Here is a 24069-nt window from a genome sequence, read left to right on the forward strand (position 1 = left end):
GGAAAGGAAAAAAAAAAAAAAAAAAGAAATTCTGTGAGTTTCTGGCAGTGTAAAGCTACAGCACCACATGAGAACAACCCACTGCCTGAGAGGGAACCTGACCTGGAACAGTTCTGCTGCTCTCAAACGAGCAACACCCCACAGGGGGACAGGAGCAGGGTGCCAGAACTGTATCCAGCACACACAGCTGCACACACACAGGGATGTTGAGGGAAGGGAAGCAAAGCCCAGCTAAAGCAGGGCATTAATTTCTCAGCATTAACCCATTTCAATGTCAGCACGAGGGAGAATTTCCCTTGCAGCTCGGCAGCAGCTTAAGGTTAACAGGAAACTCAAAATACCCACAGTGCACAAGAAGCATCAGCACAAAAAGCAACGCCTGCTCTCCATGCTGACAGCTTCCCTGCAACCAGAAATCCTTTTTCTTTTGGGATTTCTCCCCATTTGGGAATGGATTGGTGCTTTTTTAGCAACACCAGTACGAGGAGGGGATGGCAGACTTAACATCTGTTTTTACAGGACGACCTTTGAGGAGGAAGTAATGGAAGGTGTAGAGAGAAATAAAAACCAGTCATTCCCAGATTGTTTGGCTGCTGGGATGGCAGAGGGATGAGGGCATGCTTGGATTGAACAGGAATTTCAGTGTAGCACCGCCCTGGAGCAGCCAACACGGCTGGGAGACATCATGATTTGACATTAAATACCTCGTCCTGAGGTGAACACCACCACGATTCCAGTCCTTTGCTGGCTTAAGGCTCCACTTGAGGCATCCCCACAGCGCCTGGATCCTGCCCCACTCGGACACTACAGCCTTGCAAATCCACACCAAAGGGAAGAAGAGATAAAAAGGGATTTAGTGCTGTCAGGACTGCTAACCCCCAATTCCACAGCCAGCAAAAATCACAGAGGGCTGAACCTGGATTAGTCCAAATATCCGCTCCATCTGCACACTTCTTTATTTCCCTGCCCTGTGTTTATTTCTAAGCTACAAACACAGCTTTTCATCAGTCCTAGCAGCCTTTACCTCATAAATCCATCATTTTTACCTTCCCCACCAGCACAGACCCACTCCTCCCAGCCCTCCCCTGCTCACCATGCTCCAGTGCCATCTCCCCTTCCTCCATCAGTTCTTTCTGGCCACCAAACACCAGGAAAACTCTTGACTGACCCATCTGCTCCTGCACCAAAGGACTGAAGTGGCCTTGAGATCCCTCCTTTTTGGCTTTTAGTTTTTTTCCCCTGAGGAGAAGGCTGGCAAGTCAAACCACTGGTAGGTACAGGTTTTGTTTTCTTTTTCTCAGATCTTTATTTTACAAAAATAACTTACAAATAGATACAACTCTCAGCAGTAAGATCACTCACTCTGTGCAGGAGGATACAATCTGGTGAAGCAGGGGTGTAGGAGTTAAGGACTCTGACAATACTGTTAATTTTAACATGATGGCAGCTATATTACACTACATATATTTCATGCTCCGGCATGTGGGTGTGACACCACATAAAGCCATGGTCCATAAAGTGTGCCTTTAGCCAGGGAGGATGCTCCCATGAGATCATTTCCATCCTATTCATGAGCATCCTCCTGGAGCCAAACGGCCACCTAACACTCAGACTACAGCACTCTGGATACACTCATCAGCAATATACTTCAAATACATGATAAAAATATATTTAACTTTCAAATATACTTGTATAAGGTACACCAGGGGGCAGAAAATAAAGTCTTGAGCTTTTAAATACAACACACTATATATATAAACATACACAAGGAGACAAGAGGGAATCAAGACGTGGAAGGAGAAGCTTATCCGTGTTATCTATGGTACACAATGGCTTTGTCTGCTAGGAAATAATTTCCACTTGCATAGCGTTGTTGAGGAGTCCACACTAGGCTAGGAGGAGAAAAGGTTTTCATTTTGGTACCACTTCCACTTTGCAACTGATCCTACTGTTAAATTACACTCTGTCCTCTCTCTTTTGTAGGCTGGAATTCATGCCACGTTCATAACAAGCACATTGAAAGGAAAGGGTAAAAAAAACCAAAAAAAACCAAAAAAAAAAAAAAAACAAAAAAAAAAACAACAAACCGTAACACACACAAAAAAAAAAAAAACCCACATCAGGTCAGAGAGTCAAGGAAGTTCCTTCCCGGGCTTGCAGTCATTTGGCATTTTGCTCCAGAGCTGAGTATTCTGCTTCTGACACTCTGGAGGCGTCGATGAGTTTGGTGAGGCCAGTTTTGGCAGAGTACTTGAAGATGAAGGCTTTCATCAGCTCGTATCGGTAGTTGCGGTTGATGAAGCTGTACAGGATGGGGTTGACGCAGCAGTGCACCAGCGAGAAGCACTGAGTGATGTGCAGGGTGGCGTAGAGGAAGTTCTCCATCTGGCAGCTGATGGGGATGAAGTGAAGGCTGTAGAAGATGTCCAGCAGGACGGCCACGTGGTAGGGCAGCCAGCACACCAGGAACACCACCACGTAGGAGAAGATGATCTTCCCGTTGCTCTTGCGCTCCTGGTCGCCGGAGGCGGAGATGCTCTTGGCCAGGAGGAAATAAAACACGGCGATGACGGGAAAGGGGATGAGGAAGCCCAGCACCACGGAGATGAGCTCCATGCCAATCAGCCACTCCTTGAAGCTCTCCTCGGGGTAAACGGGCCTGCAGTAGGTCTCGCTGTTGGAAGAGACAGTCTTGAGGTAATAGGTGTCCGGGAGGGAGGCGCAGAAGGCCAGGAGCCACACCAGGACGCAGATGCAGCGGCGGATGATCTTCTTCTTGCGGCTGCTGGAGTTGGTGAAGTAGGCGACCGAGAGGTAGCGGTCCACGCTCATGCACGCCAGGAAGAAGATGCTGCTGTACAAGTTGATGGAAAATATCAGGTGGGTTATCTTGCACGTGATCTCCCCCATGTGCCACTGGTTGTGCTGGACCAGCGAGACGACCCACACGGGCAGGGTGATGACGACGCACAGGTCGGCGATGGCCAGGTTGAAGATGTACAGGTGGGTCTCATAGCCCGTCATTTTGGCCTGCAGGTTGACCCACACCACCACCGAGTTGGCCACCAGGCCTATGACGAAGATGAAGATGTAGAAGAAGGACAGGGTGTAGAGCAGGGCGCTCTTGTTGAGCGTGCCAGGGCATGTCGTGGCGTCCACCGTGATGCACTCGCCGCTGCTGCACGTCCAGTTGATCTCCGTCAGGTTGGCCGTCTCCAGGAAATCCAGGATGGAAGTCAAGTCAAGCGCGCTCATGGTTGCTCGGGTTGGAATGCAAGTGACCTAAAGGCAAAACAGGATTGAAAGAAATGACGTAAATCACGGAGCTATTTCTGCTGCCGTGTCACACCGGGACGCGCCGCTTCAGTAACAGCCCGCTCTTGCCAGGCACCTTCCACCAGAGCACTCTGTGGAGCAAAACAACCAAGACACTCGGCAAAGCTCATCTGCTTGACAAAAGAGGAGCAGCACCAGATTTTGTGTGATTTTCCCCTCTCTTCCAGCTCACATCTGACATCATCAGGTGGGCTATCGTCCCCGGGTGTGAAATCTGCAAAGTACACCATGGCCAAATAAATGTCAAGCGACTAAATCTGTCTCCTCTGGCAGAAATGATGCTCCTATCGCTTTCAGCAGGGGAACCTTTAAGCCGTTTCATCTGCACTCCCTCAAGCGCAGTAGAATTGATCTGGCTGATACATGGTACCGTAAAACATTTACCACAGGCTCTGGTCAGCATCTTGTCAAGTCATACAGATGTATAAAGGAGAAGTGGGGAACTAAAGGGCTTTGTACTGCTATCCAAACTTAAATTTAAATTCTGCTCTGTCCTCCCTCCCTCCCTCCTTTCTATTTTACAAAGTATCCCCTGCACTTAACAATCATTACACAGCGCTGAGAAAAGAAAAAAAACCTCAGAGCTTGACTGCTGAATAGATCTGCTGGTCTTAAGTTTTCTTTTTAGAAGAGTGCTTTGATTTCAAAACACTCCCCCAAAAGTTGGCTCCACAACTGCCTCCTTTCCACCCTTTTGCTTTTCTATATCTACTGTTGCTACCTCTTCAGTGCTTTCTTCTACCTGCAGGCAGTGGACAAACAACTTGTTAACTTCGTCACCAGCAGAAAGAAAAGGCCCTTAATGGCTCACACAAAACCCCAAGCGGGCTGGTAACTGCCCTTGTGTTTTTTGGGGAGGTATAAAAATGCTGTCCCCCTCCCTGGGACCTCACAGGACCCTCAGTATACCACGCACAGGCCTGTGCCCAGGACGGCCAGGCCAGTTTTGGAGTGCAGGATCCAGCCTGGGACATGCCAAAATAAAGCTGTTCCCAAGGGATGGATCCTTGTTCCCTCATGGCTCCACCTGAGCTGGCCCATCAGGCCACCCGTGGACACATCCAGCATCCCCAGCAATGGTCATCTCGCTCTTCCCCACCGCCCCACAAAGAGAGGGACCAGCCTGGGGCAAAGCCAGCGTGGCCAAGTGACCAGAGAGCAACAGGGATCTCCAAATATCCCTGAGCCCACCACAGGATCTCTTGGGAGGCTTTCCAGGAGCACAGAGCGAGGGGTGAGCAGGGAAGAGCTCGGATGTGTTGAACACCCTCTCCTCACCCCCTCTCCCCAAAAAGGGAGACACAGCACCTCTCCATCTGCATAATGAGCTCTTCCCAAAGCTCCCACCCTCCTGCCTGTCAGGGACAGAGGCTCAGGAAGAGAAGGGAGATAAGGGGGGAGATTACCCGAGAGGACTCAAGGCACTATTGTCCCAGCAGAGGGGAAGCTGGTGGCACTAACAATGAGGGGGGCCCTGCACACATTCAGGGGAGATCAAATCTCTCCACAAACAGGCCCAAATTGGCCCGTGAGGAGATCTGGCCCATGCCTTTCATCCTGCTGGCCTGATGAAAGACGGAGCCGAGACTCAAACCAAATTAAGCACGGCTTTTGCTCAAACACTGGCTAAAGAGGGAGCTGAGCCAGGGGCAGCTCTCCATCCTGGGATAGCCGATCCCGTGCTCATCTCGGGAAAGCAGAGAGTGATTTAACCCACGCTGTGCAGGGCAGAGGGGCTGATCCACCCCCCAGAGCTGCTGCCTGCAGGCCTGGATGCTTCCCCTGGATGTTCAAGGCTTCAAGTGGGACACAGGGATGGGGCTCCTGCCAGACCTCACCCAGGGTCCCACTGCACGCCCAGCACAAACACTTCCCACTCCTCTCACACACAGGAGAAGCAGCATCATCCCCAAGTTCCTGCACCTCAAAACTCTGCAGCGATTAAAGCAAACTCCCTCAAAGCCACAAAACTTCCAGCCCCATGGCAAAGGCTGCTCCTGCTGGTATTTGGGGGCAGCAAGGAGAGCACAGCAGGAGGAACACCCCACACAAGTGGCATGGGCGGGCCTGGGCTTCTCTGGAAAGGCACATGGTCTAAAACAAGAGGAACAGGCTCGCTCCGCATCCCAAGACGCCAGTTCACGACAGGACTGCGACCACGCAGCTCCGGCACATACTTCATGGAGAAGAAACTCAAACCTGGCTGAGGGTGTCAGATTCCGACAGAGAGGCAGCACCAGGGCAGCAGAGAGCCCCCGAGGCTGGGGCTTACATCAGTGCTGAGGACACCACGGCCACCACAGTCGCAGCTGGTGGCTCAGAGCCACCCTGGGGATGTTCGGGAGCAGGGAGGATGCTCGGGCCGATCGCAGCCCGGCTGCTGCACACACGTGCATCCATCCATCCATCTGCCTGCGCCTTCCGCATCCCCAGCGCGGCCATAAAAACCCGACACCGAGCCGGCCTCCCAGGCTCCGGCCCCGCCGGGGAGGAGGGCTGTGCTCACGGATTACAGCCCCGCAAACCGGGCTCTGGTCTGGGATTAGCTGCTGTAACCCCAGAGCTCCCACTCCCACCCAGATTAGCTGGGAGGCACGGGGGCAACCCACCAGACAAACTCAATAAAGCCACTCCGTGCTCCTAGGAAAACACCTTCAGCGCTCTCTGCAGACAGCACAGCATGTGAAAAACTCCTGAAGGAAGCTGGGACTGCAATTTGTGGCCACGACACTGCTAAACTCCTGCAGGCCATCACCCCTTCACCTGGCAAGCACATGTGCTGACTCCAGTCGCTGCTGGTTTACAGGGCAAGAAGGAAAGGAGACACACCCAAACCCCTGCTCCGGAGCCCCAGAGCTGTCCGTGGAGCAGATGCAGCCTGCAGGATTGAATCCTCCCCATCCCACTCCTGCGGGCTGTGATAAAGCAAACAAGCACCAGCACCCCTGCCTAGGAGGGCAGCCCAGCACGGCAGGGCAGCGTCCGAGCCCTCAGCAATGTGGGGAGCATCCCACAGCCCGCTCCTGCCCGCACTCAGACCTGCCTCCCGACTGCTCGGGACTGTGGGCAAGCTGCGCTCTGCCCTTCCCAAAGGGAGAAGGAAAAGTCAGGATGGCCGGGCGGGCTGTCACCCGCACGACTTCACCCTGCCCGTGTCCCGGCTCCCCAGCACGGGAAGGCGGCCACCACAAGAGGACACCCATGCCCGCAAGGGGCTTTGCGAGCCCGAGCCCGGCACATTCAAACTCCCCGGCAGTTCCGAGCTGAGGAAACAAACAACAACCGCGGGGCAAGGAGCGGAGCCGAGGAGCGCACCTGGGCGCGCAGGAGCACCCACAGGGGAGCGGCGGCCGCTCCGAGCTCCCGCAGACCCTCCCGCCACGGGAAACCCGGGTGGGGACACGCATGAGAGGCTCCCCCCACCCCGTACGAGCCCGGAGGGACGCGGGGGAGGCTGCGAGCGCTCAGGGGGAGCGAGCCCGGCTCCCGCAGCCCCGCGGGGCTCCCCCGGGGCCGCCCTTACCTCGGGGCCTGGCGGCAGCGCTGCCCGAGCGAGTGAGCGCGGCCGCGGCGCCAACGCCGCCTTATATCGGCGGCCGTGAGGGGAGCCCGCCTCCCGGGGGCGGCTCCGGCCGCCAGGCTCCCATCGGCACGGCCCCAAAGGCGATCGGCCCGGCCCCGGCACGGCCCCAAAGGCGTTCAACACGGCCAGAGATCAGCTCAGCCCAGCCCCGGCTCGGCCCGGCCCGGCCCCAGATCAGCCCAGCCCAGCCCGGCCCGGCCCAGCCCCGGCCGGGTCTCCGGGAACGGGAGCGAGGGGTGCGGGCAGCCGGGGTAGGGAGGGGTGATACCGGCACGGAGGGAAAAGCAGGGGAAAGAGAGAAAATGAAAAGGAGAGGGAAAAGAGAGAGAGAAAGAGAGAGGGAAAAGGGAGAGAGAGAGCAAGAGAGAGGGGAAAGGGAGAGAGAGAGCAAGAGAGAGGGAAAAGGGAGAGAAAAAGAGAGAGAGGGGGAAAAGGGATAGAAAAGAGAGCGTAAAGGGAGAGAGAAAGAGAAGGGGGTAAGGGAAAGAGAAAGAGAGGGAGGAAAGGGAGAGAGAAAGAGAGGGGGGAAGGGAGAGAAAAAGAGAAAAGAGAGGGAAAAGTGAGAGAAAGAGAGGGAAAAGGAAGATAAGAATGAGAGAAGGAGAGAGGGAAAAGGGACAGAGAAGGAGAGAGGGAAAAGGGAGAGAAAAAGAGAGAAGGAGAGAGGGAAAAGAGAGAGAAAAAGAGAAGGAGAGAGGGAAAGGGGAGAGAAAAAGAGAGAAGGAGAGAGGGAAAAGAGCGAGAAAAAGAGGGAAAAAGGAGAGAAAAAGTGACAAATGGAGAGGGAAATGGGAGAGAAAAAGAGAGAGAGAGGGAAAAGAGAGAGAAAAAGGAGAGAAATAGGGCAAAGGGAGAGAAAAAGAAGTGTGAAAGAGAGGGAAAAGGGAGCTAATGAGAGAAGGAGAGAGAAAAGGTGAAGGATGGAGGGAGAAGGAGAAAAAAGAGGGGAAATGAGAGAAAAAAGGGCAAAGGATAATAAAAGTAGGAGAAAATAGGAAAGAAAAAGATTATCAGAGGGAGGAAAAAAGGAGAGAAAAAGAGGGGAAAAGGGGAGGAAGAGAAAATGAAAAGGAGAGAAAAAGAGCAATAGAGAGGAAAAGGGGACAGAAAAAGAAGAGAAAAAGAGAGAGGGGAAAAGGGACACAGAAAAAGGAGAGGAGAGAAAAAGAGAAATGAGGAAAAAGGGGGGGGGGGAAGGGAAAAGGAGAGCAAAAGCAGGAGAAAAGAGAAAAAAGAAAAAGCGAATCAGAGGGAGGAAAATAAGGAGAGGAGGGAAAGTGAGAGAAAAAGCAGAACAAAAGAGGAAAAAGAAAAAAGAGAAAAAGAGAATTAGAAGGACGAAAAAAAGGAGAGAAAAAGAGGAAAAGGGAGATAAAAATAGGGCAAAGGAGAGAGAAAACAGAAGAGAAAAAGAAAAAAGGAGAAAAAAAAGGAAAAAGGAGAGGAAAAATAGGGAAAAGGGGAAAATGAGAAACAAAGAAAAAAAGAAAATGGAAAAAAGAGAGAAAAAAGAGAAAAGGAGATAAAAGAGAAAGCAGAAAAGACAGAGAAAAAGTGAAAAAAGGAAAAAAGGTGAAAAAGAAATTGGGAGAAAAAGGGAAAAGAGAAAAAATGAGAGAAAAGAAAAAAAGAAGATAAAAAGAGAAAAATACAGAAGAAGAGAGAGGATGGGAAAAGATGATGAAAGAAGGGGATAAAAAAGGGGAGGGAAAGAAAAAATATTTTAAAATGTGAAGAAGCATAAAAAATTATGTAAGAGGGGAAAAAATTAAACAGCATGTGTGTAGTTGTTTTCTATTTTCTCTTTTTTTTTTTCCTCGCCACAATAAAATATTGAAATAGACAAGGCAAGGGGAGGCAGCAGATCTCACCTCTGCTCCCTCCCCAAGGGCAAGAAAAACTAACACCAAGGAAAAGCAGCAAGAAGCCAGGGAGTCACTGACTCCAGGTGAAAATCCCCTTCCTTGCATGGCTCCTGCAAGGTGTGGGAATCAGAAAAATAGAAACTTCCACAGACACTGAAGGGTTTGATCTGCAACCTTAGAAGAAGCTTAGATTAGCGTAAAAATACAATACACAGACATTCAGCAGAAAAATAATAAACTTATGTCTCTATAGTTGTAAGGAAGAAAATGCCTTAAGTGAGAAACTATATTGATAAGATGGTAAAGGGCTATAATGTAGGAAAATATTGATAAGATGGTGAAGGGTTTATAATGTAGGAAACTGCATTGATAAGATGGTGAAGGGTTTATAATGTAGGAAAATATTGATAAGATGGTGAAGGGTTATAATGTAAGGCTGTCATTTTATAGAGTAACTAAGAGTTTACAAGTTATAGTAGAAGGATGTCATGTGATAATATCCCATTAGATAAAAGTATCCACCGTGCAGTAGGAACAAGTAAAAGTGATAGCTCAGAAACCCAAATTAAACCCTGTGACAACTGTCTATTAGTTTAGAAAGTTATACATTACCTTGTAATGAAGAAACTTGTGACTGCTGCTCCTTTGCAATCTCCCAGCCTCTGAGACTGATGTTTATCTGGGCAATACATTGTTCCCAGCCCAAAAATAGCCCCACGCCTTTATCAGAAGCAGAAACAATAATTCTGAGGGAAAGGGGGGTCAGTCAGGCTGTGTGTCCCAGGGAAATGCTGGGATTGATGTCCATCCACCTGCCCAGCCCTGCCAGCAGCACTGACAGCTCCCAAAATTCCAGGTGAGCTCAGCCCCCAAACCCTCCCCCTGAACCCACACCAACCTAAATCCTAAATCACCTCAGCAGGGCTGAGCACTGCCCAGCCAGCACATGCAGCTGAGCTGACACCTCTGAACCATGACTTTTTTGGATGACACAGGGCTCAAGTTCAGCCCTTGAACCTGTCCCAAAACCACATAATCCTATATCCACAGGCAATTAACAGGGCAAGGAGAAATGGCTTCAAACTGAGAGTAGGTTTAGATGGGCTATTGGGGGGAAAATCTTCCCTGGGAGGGTGATGAAGCCCTGGCACAGAAAAGCTGGGGCTGCCCCATCCCTGGAAGTGTTCCAGACCAGGCTGGATGGGGCTTGGAGCAGCCTGGGATATTGGAAGGTGTCCCTGCCCATGGCAGGGGGTGGCACTGGATGGGCTTTGGGGTCCTTTCTGGTTTGGGAAAGGGAACAAGAACACAGGGATGAGTCTCCCACCATCCCATGTATTGTATTTGTGGGGTCCCTCGTGGCAGGAAGGAATGATGAATTTGACTCCATTCTCAGAAGGCTAATTTATTATTTTATGATACTACATTATATTAAAGAATCCTAAACTATACAGAAAGGATACTTACAGGAGGCTAACAAGATAATAATGAAAATTCATGACTCTTTTTAGAGCTCTGACACAGCTTGGCACTGATTGGCCAATGAGTAAAAGCAACTCACAGCAGAAACCAAAAAAAAAATCACCTGTTAGTAAACAATTTTTAAACACATTCTAAAAAATTAAAACACGGGAAAAACAAATGAGATTATTATTGTTTTCCTTTTTCTCTGAATCTTCTCAGCTTCCCAGGAGGAAAATCCTAAGCAAAGGTACTTTTCAGAAAACATGAATGTAACACCCATGGATGGAAAGGGTGGGATGTAAAGTGTCTCATCTCCCTTCCTGACCCCTGCTCTCCCTGGGTGAGGTCCTCCCAGCTTCACAGCTGTTGGTGAGCAAAGTGTTTCAGCATCTGCTTGAATTCTGAGTGCTTGACCAAGTCCATGGATGTTGGTGGGATTGAAGCACAGTGATGTCAGAGAGTGACAGGATTAGGTTTAAAAATAAGCAGGGACTGAAGAACTTGGCTAAATCAGGCTCTGTAAATCCTAGGGAGAAAAAAAAGCCCCATAAACCAAAAACAAAACTAAAGGCACTCTAGCAGCACTCTGACCACTTGGCCAAAAAAGCAAGTGGAGTGGTTTTGCCTTACTTGGTGTGCCAGAAAATAACATCAAAAAGCGCAAAGTCTTCCAGAGCTCTCCAAAAATACCAGCCAGCACCTGGAACCACAAAGCAGCTGCAAGTCCAGGAGTCACAGGCAGCCTCCCCTGTCCTGCACTTGCCCAGGGCAGAGCCCTCACTGCCCTCTCTGGGTTTCTCCTTTCAGATGTCATTTTATAGGAGCACATTCCTCACAGGAGAGCCAGGGCCAATTCCCTTTTAGCTACAAAAACTGGATTTTGTTTGGTGCTCAGGCATTAAAAACGTGCGCGATGCAAACCCACCTGCCTAGAACAGAGCAAGCAGAGCTGGGAACCTCGGATCAAATCAGCAGAAGGTCGAGCTGCTGCCTGCTGCCTGCTTGCCATGATTAATTGGTGTCTGCCACCAATCCAAGCAGGTGTGATGGCAGGCTGCAGCTGCTGTGGCCAGCAGCTCCTTGGAGATGCAGCTGTCCAGGTGATCCATCACTCACTGAAATGAGACAGGCTGGGAGAAATGGGATTGTTCAGAATATTCTCGGGAGACCTTAAAGCACCTTCCAGTGTCTGAAGGGGTTCCAAGAGAGCTGAAGAAGGATTTTGGATAAGGGGAAATAGCTTCCCACTGCCAGAGGGTGGGGTTAGGTGGAAGAAATCCTTCCCTGTGAGGGTGGGAAGGCCCTGGCACAGGGTGGCTGCCCCTGGATCCCTAGAAATGTCCCAGGCCATTTGCCTGGAGCAACCTGGGATAGTGGAAGGTTTCCCTGCCCATGGCAGAGGGTGGAATGGGATGAACTTTAAGGTCCCTTCCAACCCAAACCATTTTATGATTTAGGAAAGCAAAGCTCTGCAGTTTTCGCCCTGTCATGGAGGAGTCTGTGGCAACACGTCAGCGTTGGGCAAAATGCAGCACTGAAAGCCAGATCATTATTTAACTGCTTTGGTTTGCATTTATGTTTTGTTTAACTGTCTGAACTACAGCAATATGTTCTTTTTTTTTTTTTTTTTCTCCAAAAGCACAAGTTTTTACTAATGGGGGTAGGGGAGAGAAAAAATCCTGAATTTCTCCCAGTCCTCACAGCTTTTCCCTATTGACTTTGGGAACACAGGCTGAAAGCACCCTCCCTTTCTCTTCAGGCTTCCCTTTCCAGCTGGGAGGCAGATGGAAGCTGACACTCAGCCCTGCCTACTCAAATCAACAGAGAAATTGTAAAATAAAAAGTAAAAAACTCCAGTTGGCAGCTTCGAGTGCTGGGAAGACACAGGTTTGGGAATGAGAGGGAAGGCCAAGAAGGCAAAGTGCAGATTCTATTGGGTGGGGGAGCATTCTGATTGCACAGCAAGTATGGGAATGGGACAAAGGGGAAACATTTCTCCAGTTTGCACAAGAGAGGGTTTGCATGCAGCAGGAGCGAGGTGGGAGCAGCCTCACACACACACACACACACAGAGAACAGTGCCAGGAGCTCAAACACCCACCCAGCCACACCAAAACCCAGCACAGCCCTGGAGGAAGGCAGGCTGTGATCCATGAAGTGTCCAAAGGGGAAACCCAGCATCCTGTGCTTCCTCCCTCCGCCAAGACAGCCAGCCCTGTGTCCTCTCCTGGTTGTGTTCCTCGCTGCATCACGGGGATGATGGATGGATGGATGGATGGATGGATGGATGGATGGATGGATGGATGGATGGATGGATGATGGATGGATGGATGGATGGAGGAACGAGCCCCTGTGCTAACAAAAGGAATGAATAGCTGACTGCGTCAGGAGTCACCTCTGCAACAGCAGCAGAAAGGAAATGAGCGGCGCGTTTCCAGCAATGCTGCCCGGCTTCACTTCCCCCAGCAGCAGCAGCAGCAGGGAACAATCAGGGCATTTAGTGCCAAACCCTGCCCCCAGCAGTGTCAGCAGCCTCAGGGAAGCCCCAGGGCTGCTCTCCTGTCCAGCTCCATCCTGTCCAGTCTGGAACAGACGCACGATGAGGAAGGCAGGGGGAAGAGAGCGGGGAGAAGCAGCCTCCCTCTGCCAGGCAGGAACGTGCTCACAGGCAGCTCCAGGAAACCAGAGTCCTCCTCTGCACAAGGATGGAGTGAGCCAGAGGTGCCCCAAGCTGAGGAAGCTGATCAGGGGGTGGGAAAGGCAGTGCTAGAGAAGCTGTGTTAGAAACAAGCTGACCTCTTAAAAGTGGAGGAAGAAGGAAGAGAAGTGCATGGAGAGGCTGCCAGGGCAACCACAGCCCATCCTAGGGCAAGGCTCCTGCTTCCCCTAAACCACTAAGCCAAGCAATAAAAGAGAAATCACAGCTCAGGACTTCCCTTCCTCCTCCACAGCACCCACCTGTTAGTTCAAAGGTTCATGAGATATTTTATTTTTATTGCAAAAAGCCGCTCGGGGGCTGATTTCCATCTCTGCTGCAGCTCCAAGGCTGCATTTTCAGCTTCAGCACCACAACAGTAAGGACCACATTGAAGAGGAAGGTTTTCCAGCATAAAGCTGAGCTTCTTGGGCTGTCACAGGCCTGCAGCATCCGTGGTTTGAGGCAGCACATGCTGAAAGCTTTGTGAAAAGCTGCCGGGAGGGATCTGTGTTCTCCGGGCCCTGTCCGGCGCTGGGACGCTGCCGTCAGCTCTCGCCTCCTGACAAGTGATGGTGAGCAGCTCTGATTCAGAGAGACAACTCAAAGCACACAGTGCTTCACGTGGCCCTCTTCAGCTGGGCCACCCAGGCTTTTAACCATTCTCTGCCTTTGTCCACCCAGAGACAGAATCATAGAGTGGCTTAGGTTGGAAAATGCTTCCGAGATCATCGAGTCCAACCTGTGACTGATCCCCACCTTGTCACCCACTGCCACATCCAGGCGTTCCTTGGACAGCCCCAGGGATGAAGGAGAGAGACACAGCAGGAGAAAGGTTTAAGGTCTTGTCCACCTGCATGGCAGGGCATTTTCTGTCAATCTCAGCAAGCTTTCCCCAAGCCAAGCAATGATACGGCAACAGTTCCAGCAGGATCCACTGAGGACAGGGCTGGCAGAGCAATCAATTTGCTATTTTCAATGTAATGAGAGCTTTCAGGAGAAATCAATTGGTGGTGGAATTAGGAATATGACCTGTGTAGCCAGTAATTATAGAAGATGGGTCTCCCCTTCACAGTTCATTTCCATCTTACCCTTTCCACTAAATAAAGGTGTTACCAATGGATGTTATTTGCTGCTTCTTAATCTGCTGTCAGAGGCATTACTGCCATTTATTTGAGAGCGTGCCAGAATGTGACCGTGAGGAGGATAACATCAAACCCTGAGCCAGAAATCCTGCCTGGAGCAGCTAAGCAGGCAGCAGAGAAGGTTTTTTCAGAGACACTGATTTTTACATAAACATTATTCAAAAACTTCTCCTGTCCTCACAGCGCGCTCTCAGATTAGCAGTGAGACGTGAACGTGGCAGGGGTAGGTTTTGACAGGAGCCATGCCATGGAAAGCTGCATCAGCAGCAAGTGGCAGGCTGGGGACAGAGAGAAGAAAGAAAGGAGCTGGAATTAGGATGATGGGATCCCCCCCACCTTCACTTGCTTCCATGGGAAAGAGCCCTGTAGGTGTAAAACAACTAAATGTTACAGGCCGGTAAGAAGTAAAAAATTCATTAAATCGTAAATCTTTTGGAAAGGGGATCTACTGGGGAGATTATATTCACTTCTCATGGACATATTAATTCAACAGTGGCATATCATATTGTTCTCTGCAGGGGAAAAAAGACATATTGTTTTAAAGTCTGATTTTTCGAGCAGTCCTTGAGGAAGGAAAGCAAATATAATCTTGGCAAGGAAAAACGAGTGCACGAGCACCGAGGAAGGGACATTAAACGCAGGGCCCAAGTCCCAGCTGCTGAAAGTCAGCATGGTTTGACTGCAGTTCTTGGAGCTGAGCCCGTGCATGGGAGCTGAGACTGAAGGTCACCTCCATTTAGCCACAACTCCTTGAAAATGTTAAGTAAGTGAACACAAAGGGTAATTTTTTACCGTGAACAGTCACTGCCCACCAGCAAACAGGTGAGAAGACAAAGACATTGCAGTTGCTTTCATTTGATGTTTGGTGGTTGGGAACTGTCTGGTCATCTCCTTCTGGATAAATTCTGGTTCAGCAGAAGTGGAAATTGCCAAGCTCTCCTGGCTCTCAGTCCAGCCAGACACTCAGGACTTGAGGAGACCTCAGCAGCCACCTGCAGGACATGGGCTCTCCAAAGCCCTGCTCCCTGCTCCAGCTGCTTCCCAGCCTAGGCTCCCTACATGCCTGGTCTCCATTCTCCAGGAGGCTCCAGTGGCACGTGCCAGATGCTCCTGCTGCAGATCCAGCCCCATCTCCTGCCCAAATTCCATCACATGGAGGCAGATAGAGCCCTGCCTCCCTGGAGAGACCTTTCCTGGCAGACACCTTGCACACAGCAAGTGGGACTGGCCACAGGCCCCCTTCCACAGGTATGGTCATACTCCACCCTTGGCCTCCCACCTGTCTCCTGACCACAGAAATGTTGTGTTCCTTTGGAAGAGGAGCATCCCTGCTCCCTTTTTTGCTCCCTGGAGCTTATCTTTCCTCAGGGGAAACCTGTGGATTTTAGAAGAGCACCTCTATAGGGAATAGCTACAGGAGGGTTTTCAGCAGACACACAACTCAGTGCACAGTAACTGCTCCTGCCCATGGCCATCCCCTCACCATCCCATGGAGTTTATACCATGGGAACACGGGGAGAGCACAGCTTAAGCTCCCCACACAAGACAGCAGGGACCGCAGAGCAGCTCTTGCGCCATGAAACAATCGATGCCTGTTTGACCCTGTCACACTCTCAGCCAGCTCAGGCACAGATAACCCAGCCTGAGCCACCAGAAAAGATGGGATTTGCTTATCACTCAGACTGCACAGGCCACTCTGCCCAGCAGAGCTCACACATCCAAGCTCCTGCAGGACTTCCAGCTCTTTGCCCGGCTCTCACACTGACAGCTTCCCCAGCATCCATCCCAACGAGGTGTGAAATTTGAAGCATCACCAAAGTGCACACGGGGCTGTTCCTGGGTAATTACATGAGCAGATAAAGTAAAAAAGGGCTGGTGAAACATTAACCACGAGCAGGCAGAGCAACAAAGGCAGTGCACCCGAACCACAAAGACCCTGAATGCAGCATTAAGTCAGCTGGACCTTAGCTGTGTATTTGCCATGTGGATTCAATACCTCCTTGAGATGGAAAACAGGAATAAAGCCCTATTTTTTTTCCACACCTGGGCCAGGCTCCTAGTTGAAACAGGCAGTTCATACCAGCCAAACACTTGGACATTTAATTTCTGCTGCTGAGGTCCTCAGCAATGGCTTTAGGTTCAAGGCGCACTGGCAGCAGCTTGTAGCCCAAAACCATAGGAAGCCAGAGAGGTTTTAAACTACTCCAATTATCCAGTGTGAGCATGAGAAGGAGGCAATGTGGGCTTTAGCTTCTGTCCAGGGCCCCTGGAAACTTAATCCTAGCTGATTACACCATTTCTTTTCTTTTTTTTTTTTTTTTTTCCATAGAAGAAATAAACAGTCTTTTGTACCAAACATAAGGCTGCCTTATTTTGAAGGAAGATTTATCACCCAGGCTAAATCCATGAGTTCATTCTGGTTTTGTCCCAAATCTTCAAAGCAGTGTTTTACACTTCATGACACAGTATCAACTGGTTCTGCCCCTGTGCCAGGCAGTCCCCAAAAGACATCCCACTTTTCTTTATAAAAAATCATAAAAGAATGCAGACCATCTCATCAGTTGTTTAAAGCCTGCACAGCAAATTCCACGCAGGCATGTCAGAGCCATGCAAACACATCCATAAGGACTGGCTTCCCTGCAGACCACAAACACCAGCAGTGTTCTGGGGCTTGGAGTGACCTGGACTAATGAAAGATGTCCCTGCTTATTGCAGGGGGGTGGAACAAGATGAGCTTTAAGGTCCCTTCCAATCCAAACCATCCTGGGGTTCCGTGGCGTGACACTGCTCAGTGGAGGGCAGTACTGATGGGTGACAAAATCTGCTGAAATAAGGATTGCTCAGTGCCCTCCCTGCACCAACAGGAGCTCTGTTGTGCTGAGCTGAAACCTTGAACTCATTACAATGTCACTCTGTCTCTGGATCCCATATCCTGTGGGGGAATCTTCTGGGAATGTATTTTGGTTCAGGCTTGGGTCAAGGAGAGTTGACTTGACCTGAAAATAAATCCAGGCGATCTCGAGCTGAAGAGCCATTGACTACTGTTTGCAATACAATAAAGTGAGCAGATCAAACTGGGCTGACAGCCAGGCTTAACATAAATCCAGGCAAAAGGGGGAACAAGAAGATGCATTCACCACCCCGACAAAGGGGACATTTTTTACATTGGCACAGCTCAGAGCAGTGACTGAAAAGCGCTTCCCAGGCAGCATTTTAGTGTCCCATATGCTGTGTGCTGCTTAGCTGTGCTGGTATCTCCAACAGCCTGGCAGCCAGATAAGAGTTACACCACTTGGATGTGTGTGAAAAAGAGGATGTGGGATTTTTTGGGGTTTTTTTTCTTCACCATTTTTAACGTCACTAGCAGGAGTTCCTCTGCTTGCACACAGGGCAGCTTTTGTGAGAGGTATTTTATATGGATCCCCAAGGAAGGGTCTCAGTGGCTGGGCTCTGAGCTGTATTGTGTGCACGTGTGTGTAATAACTCTCTGCAGCTTTTGGTTTGCAGTCCAGGTTGTAGTCACTGCAGCTCCAGGATGAAACCTTCTGCTGGCCCACTGTACCACTACCTTCATTGAAGTTGGCCTTTCTCCTCTTCCAGGAGCTGTCAAAATGTTTGTTGGATAAAGCAAGTTTTGATCCAGCTGATAATTCCCAGATCCCTTCCCACATCCTCAGAAAGAGTGGGCATCCCCCCAGCTCTCCTCCTTCCCAGAGCTCAGCTCCACAAGCAGCAGCTTGATCCACCAGCTCTTTGCCCACAACACAAATCCCCCTCAGCACATTTTCCAGCTCCTCAACCAGGCTGGCTGTCCAGCAACCCCTCAGGAGGATCCTCTGCCCAGCCAGCAGCCCAAGCACAGTAATTTGGCCATTTTCCCCAAGTCCCAACTTTACCAGCAAAGCTGTACCACAGGGATCCAATGAATGCATCCTCCAGAACAAGCTGTGGGTGATGACAACATCTAGTGATGCTTGGACATCACCTTTTTCTGTCCCTGCTAAGCCTCCTCAGAGCTCTCCTAGCACATCTCCAACCTAGAGCAGCTGGTTCATCTCTGGATAAATATCAAAAGGAGTTTAGTCCTTCTGCTGACATTCATTATCCACTCCATTTTACAATAAGGAGTTGGTCAAATCCCTGCAGCTTTCCCAGACAAAACCAGCCAGGGTTTCAGGAGGTGCTTTCAGGAGATGAAGGCAGCCTCTGTGGGAAGACATGAGCTCCACATTCCTCATTAGAGTGCAACTATTTCTAAACACAGCTCAGGGAAAGCTGCATATTTATTTTTTTTATTGCATTAAAACCCATTTTATTAACCAACTGGTACTTTAATGTGGACGATGCCTTTGTTTATAAAATAAATTATGCTGTTTCCTTGTATCTCCCACTGTGATTGCACGATTCCTGGTCAGATTGTATAATGTTTGATCTAAGAATGTATAAACTCCGCTAAACAAAGCTGCAATAGAAAGTTGAATAATAAGTCGAGACTCCAACCTCTCTCAGGGAAAAAAAAAAAGGTGAGTTTGACAAAGTAACATGCTGAGAGAGCCTGGGAATCTTTCTGATGGAATAAAGTATTTTAAGAGGGGCTGAATATTCCAACTCAGCATTTCCCATCTGCGCCTTCTAAAAGTGACAGCAGCTTCACCCCTGACTCAAGCAAAATCTTCACAAATTGGGATTTCTTTTACAACTGTGTGAAAATTAACACTTTCACTTGCAATTAGCAGCATCACAGCCCTGCTCACACTTTTGCTGCAGAAACAAGCTGCACATGAATATTCACAGGCAGGCAATGCCATCTCGGAGAAACCGGTGCTGGGGAGGGCTTTACCTGTCTCTCCTTCAGACAGAGGAAAGGCACACATCTGTCTCTCCACGGGGGTTCTGCAGGTTGTTGCCACTGCTCATCTTGGAGAGCTCTGGGACAATCATGGAATGGTTGGGACGGACCTCAAAGCCCATCCCCTTCCACCCCTGCCGTGTCAGGGACACCTCCCACTGTCCCAGGCTGCTCCAAGCCCCATCCAACCTGGCCCTGGGCACTGCCAGGGATCCAGGGGCAGCCACAGCTGCTCTGGGCACCCTGTGCCAGGGCCTGCCCACCCTCACAGGGCAGAATTCCTCCCCAATATCTCATCCAAACCTGCCCTGTGGCAGTGGGAAGCCATTTCTCCTTGTGCTGTCCTAAATCTCCTTGTAAAATCACTTCTCACCTGACAAGAATTTGCTCTGCTGAGGCAGGTCTAGGCATTATGCATGTAGAAACTCGAGTATTTTTCAATGGACACATCTTCCCTTCCCAAAAAATACCCATCACCACAGTAGCTGAACTTCTCAACCCCTCTGTGTTTGCAGGACCATCTTAACACTGTATAAATCAGTTCCACTCAGAACAGCAAAAGCATGAGCAAGACCAACCTGGAGATTTTCCAGCCACCAGGAGAAGGCCCAGCATGGAGAAGACCTGCCCAGTCTTTATCCATGACCTGCCCCTTCTCTGCTCAGGTGCCAAGTGCATTGCAGCCACAGCACGAGAGTCCTTTCTGCACAGCTCACACCACTAAAACCAGCTGGAAATGAGGGAAAATTATTGATTTTAATATCACAAGCTTGACATAGAGGGAGTTAAGCAGCTCTTTTTAATGCAGCAGTCTTCAAAGCAAAGCTGTGGCTATTTCAACTCCATCTTTCCTGAGCAGTGCAATAAAGGCTGAAGGAGCACAAGAAATGCAGGAAAGGGAAGGCACTAAGGAGGAGGAGGAGGTGGGAAAAACTCCAGTTCTGCCTCATGGATGGTCCCATTTCAAAGCACACTGCTTGTGGCCAAGGAGTGGAAGCCAAAATTATGAACTCGGTTACCAACGAGACCTGGAGCAGAAACTGTGCCCAGAACTTTAAAAGTCCAAGTGAAATGTCATTCCTTGGTGGTGTTCCATCCTCAAGCCAGTCTGAAGTCATCCCCAGGATCTGATGGGTGTTTCCATGACGTCCTGAAGAGCCAGAGGCCACCCTGCTCCACCCTTTCCAGGAAGGATGGGCCCATCCTCTCCTCTTTCTGCAGGACCCTCCCTTTCCAGGGCTTGCTCCAGCGCCTTTCAGCTGCACCAAGGCACAAAAGATAAAGAAAGTGCCCATTTTCCACTGTCAAAGAGAAAAAGGAGGTGCCCCGAGGCTGCTTTCCACTCTTTAAACAGCCCAAAAGTTGTTCTCCACCAGAAAAGAAATCTGGAGCTGATCTGAAGCCCATCAGTGGAAATTGGTAGAGCCCTTGCTGTTCTCAAGGAAGCCAGGAGACCAGGAAACAGAGAGCCACACTCCTCAGAGCTTAAAATATTTACTTAAAACTGAATGCCAGAAGGTGAACCAAAATGATGCTTGAAAAGACAGAGTGGCTATTTAAGGGATGGAAAGACAGGTTGTAATTATAGGGTCATGGGATAAATTTAACATGGCTCATCTGAAACAAATTGAGAACCGATTAGGCACCCAAAATGAAACAAACACCTCTAAGTCCTTTATTAACTCTTGCTTGGAGTAGCATAGAAAATTCAGTTTTAAAAGCAAATGCCTTCTCACTTTGCAGAGAATTTTATAGGGATGAATCAGGTACTAAAGTTCTTGCCAGCAGTTGTTTTGCTTGGCTGCCTTAAAAGCAAACAAATAAACAAACCAAAAGCCCCCAAACAACTCCTTGACTGAAACTTCAGGCTAGTCCTGGAAAACTCCCAGCCCACCAGTAGAGCTGCTGGGGAGTGTTCCAACAGGCAGGCTTTGGGCAGAAGAAAGGTTTTCTGCTGAAAAAAAAGGTTGAGTTTCATGGACATACCGTCATGGAAATATTTTCAGTTTTCCAGCAGGATAAAATTTGAAGGAACAACATCTTAATTTTCAAGGTTAAGTCATCGTTTGGTCTAGATCAGCTGCTGTTCCCCACCCTTTGTGGGTGAAACTTTCTGCCAGAGTTCCCTTAACATGATTCATCCAACCCTCTCCCAGGAGAGACATTGCTTCCTTGGCATCCCTCCTGTATCCTGAGAAACACAGTCCAGCCAGAGGAGAATGGAGGCAGCTGCTCCAGGCTCTTGCACAGAAACAGGAGGACTTAATCATGCTCTTGACACGAAAAAGAAAAGGATACATTTGGTTTTGAGGCAAGCTGCAATGACGAGTCAGGCACAGCGCTGTAATCAGCACACACCCACCGCTGCCTCCAGGAGAGAGGCAGGGAAATTCATGGGTTATTACAGGCAACCAGGGGACAGCAGCATTGCCACCAGGCCAGCTGCCACCCCTGCCAGTCCCTCTAAATCCTCTGGATCCCCCAACAAGCTATGAATGGCCAGACAAATGAAGGAGAGGGCAAAAGGCACTCCCAACCATTCTGCAGGACCTTCACCGAGCAGCCCCTGTTGAGCAAGAGGCCCACACATGGTGATTGCTCTTGCAAAACAGACATTACACACGCTCTCGGGGCTTTCCCAGGCTATCAAGACATTTTGGCTCATCCTTCAGGACTTGGCATGAAGCACTTGTTAGCACAGACAGGTGTTTGGGTAGCAGGGATGGCCAGCCATGGTAGGGTAAACATCTGGTGCTCACGATCAGCCCCTCCAGAACAGCTCCTCATGCCTTGGCCATGCTGGGAAGTCAGAGCAAACCAAAGATGGATTCAGGGCAGTCCCTGGCACTCAGCATTGGTCTCACAGTGTGTTTGCACAGAGCAGAAGGTGCTGCTCACTGTGTTTGGGCTGTAACCATCAGTAACTCCTGGGCTTGCCCAGGAGTTCAGGGCAGGTCAACACGCCATGAACAATTCCTGAGCTCCGGAGATCAACATTCAGCAGTGACTGGTGTTTACTTCATACCCTGAGTCACACAACCACTCTGCCTCAGCTAATTTAAGCAGACAGGGCTATGCTGATGGTATCTCAACCCCTCAAGACTTGTTTTGTCAAAGGACCCCCGTGCCCTGCCTTACCTTCAAGGATTTGCTGGCATTCAGCCTGGAGGAGCAGTGAGCTAGAAATCCCAACATGGAGCCAGAAATAAATATTCCTCTCTGTTTACTCACTGAACTGCAGTCTCTTGGCCTTCCCACTCAAGGAAAACTTATCTTTGTAAGATTTCAACCAGCATTTACATCCCCATAACAAATCCACACAGAACTTGAACGAGCCAGATTAAATGAATACGAGTGTTTTCGAGGTCATTGAAGTCAACAGAGCAAATTTCCTGTTGGGCTTCTCTCAAATAATGGAAAACAAAGCCATTTATTTACTCTCAAAAAGTATCTGGCATGACATAAGCCAGCAAGAGGCAAGTGGGGCTTGTAATCCCTTGCATACATTTTGTCATTGAGGTCTTCTCTGAGTTACAAGGGGAACTTCACACTTTGGGACAGCTGCTTTTGGAATCCTAAAGGATTCCAAAATCCTAAAGGACCTGATGCTACCAGCTCAACATCCAGCCTATCAAGTACTTAAACAGAAACAACACTGCTGAGAGTGAACAGGATTCAAGAAGCAAAATTACCACATTTAAAACCTTTTCAGGTGTTTCAAACCCGCCACATAGGTTCAGAAAATTCTGAGGCTCATTCCTACCTTCTTTTTCTCCTTCCTGCAGAGGATGTGAGGGTTTTCATGTGAGCCTGGTACATGTCAATGCCATCTCTAAGGACCCTCATTCCTGGATATTCACCATTATTTTATTGCACAGCTGAAAAATGTGAGAAGGAATAAATTATGAAGCATCTTGAGCAATCCTGCACTCCTATAAAGCACTTAAGATACTTTTAGGAAAAATGTACAACTACATTACAAAGCCCCTTGTTCTTCAAAGTGATGCTGATGCTGCAGAAAGTGATAAATCAATACTGCAGAGGGCTTTCAAAACTGCTTGTTCCTTGGGGTTTATGAGGGGGCTGTGATGTCCAAGTTAAACGTAGGGGTTGCGTGCCTCCAAACCTATGTTCTTCCCTTCAGTGGGCTTTAGGCTGCCAAATCAAATGCAGAAATAGCTTCAAAAAGGGTTCAGAAGATGTAGGCGCACCCCAAGAGGCTGAGACATTGTGCCTGCTCTTACAGACACAAAGCCATCTGAAGTACTGAGGGGCAGCAAAGCTTCGACACATGGAGAGTCACGAGCTGCTGGGGACACGGAGCTATTGGCAGCTGCCCAGCTCATTATGCCCAGCCATCCTTTGAAGGCTATCGTGCTGTGGGACAGAAATCAATACCCCACACACTGCAGTGAGCTGAGCCCGGGGCTGGGGCAGTGCATCACCGGGAAAGCAAGGAAGGGAGTAACACACAGAGAGCCAGCACAGCCTCGCCTGATCCTGAAACATGGAAATCCTGAAAAGGGGGAGCCAGGAACACAAAACCTTCAGGTTCCTGCTGCAGGGAGCCTGGCTTGTGGTCCCTCCACACAAAGGCAGGTGCTGCTGATGGGTGCTTGCCATCACCCTGTGTGGCCAGGCTGATGTCATCAGCCCCGTGTCAGACTGACGGCTCTTACAAACACTGCCTCCGCTCCAAACCCACCATCACTTGCTACAAAAGCCCTCCTTTATCTTCACAACATCGTCCCAAATTGCACAGGAAACACACCTTCCAGGGAGGCATTTTCATATTGATCACCCCTGGGGATCTGTGTCAGCAATGGATGAAGAAAGGCTCTAAGCACATCCGACAGGATCGCTGTTGTCCAAGGCTTTGGATCTCTTTGTTGCCCTATCAAGACACGGCTCCGACCCGCTGGGCTCGTACCCCTCAATGCCAGGGGCTGGCTCCAGCTGCTTTTCATCGCTGTCTAAGAAATTATCACAGGAGACTTCGTGCAATTAAGCCTCAAAAATGGGCCTGTCAGTCCTCCAGGGGAACTAAGCCTGCTTCATGAAAGCCACTTCAGCCTTTGCTTTCGCTGCACAAGGTGTTTTTGTTACCCTGAGGATTTCTATCAAAGCGAGAC

At 49.5% G+C, this 24069-nt stretch overlaps 2 protein-coding genes across 2 annotated transcripts in view; one reads left to right on the forward strand and one right to left on the reverse strand.

Annotated features, from left to right (window-relative positions):
* Window positions 1-2057: 2057 nt before the first annotated feature.
* Window positions 2058-6898, reverse strand: ACKR3 (atypical chemokine receptor 3). Its single transcript, XM_058028083.1, has 2 exons — window positions 6860-6898; window positions 2058-3282 (listed from the first exon to the last, which is right to left on the reverse strand). Exon 2 carries the CDS (start codon window positions 3253-3255, stop codon window positions 2161-2163), a length of 1095 nt encoding a protein of 364 aa, XP_057884066.1. The 5' UTR covers window positions 3256-3282; window positions 6860-6898; the 3' UTR covers window positions 2058-2160.
* IQCA1 (IQ motif containing with AAA domain 1) overlaps window positions 6742-24069 on the forward strand; it is a gene marked incomplete at its 3' end in the record, with an annotated part of 149583 nt that continues 132255 nt past the window's right edge. Inside the window, exon 1 of the mRNA XM_058028032.1 lies at window positions 6742-6934. Within this exon, the coding sequence (XP_057884015.1) occupies window positions 6742-6934 (193 nt within the window). The remainder of the gene's footprint in view (window positions 6935-24069) is intronic.

The sequence above is a fragment of the Melospiza georgiana genome, chromosome 7 (genome assembly GCF_028018845.1).
Source record: "Melospiza georgiana isolate bMelGeo1 chromosome 7, bMelGeo1.pri, whole genome shotgun sequence".
NCBI lineage: Eukaryota > Metazoa > Chordata > Aves > Passeriformes > Passerellidae > Melospiza > Melospiza georgiana.

Bases quoted from the DNA above. Each gene is read 5' to 3' on its own strand.
- ACKR3 (XM_058028083.1), bottom strand. From the start codon at position 3,255: ATGAGCGCGCTTGACTTGACTTCCATCCTGGATTTCCTGGAGACGGCC.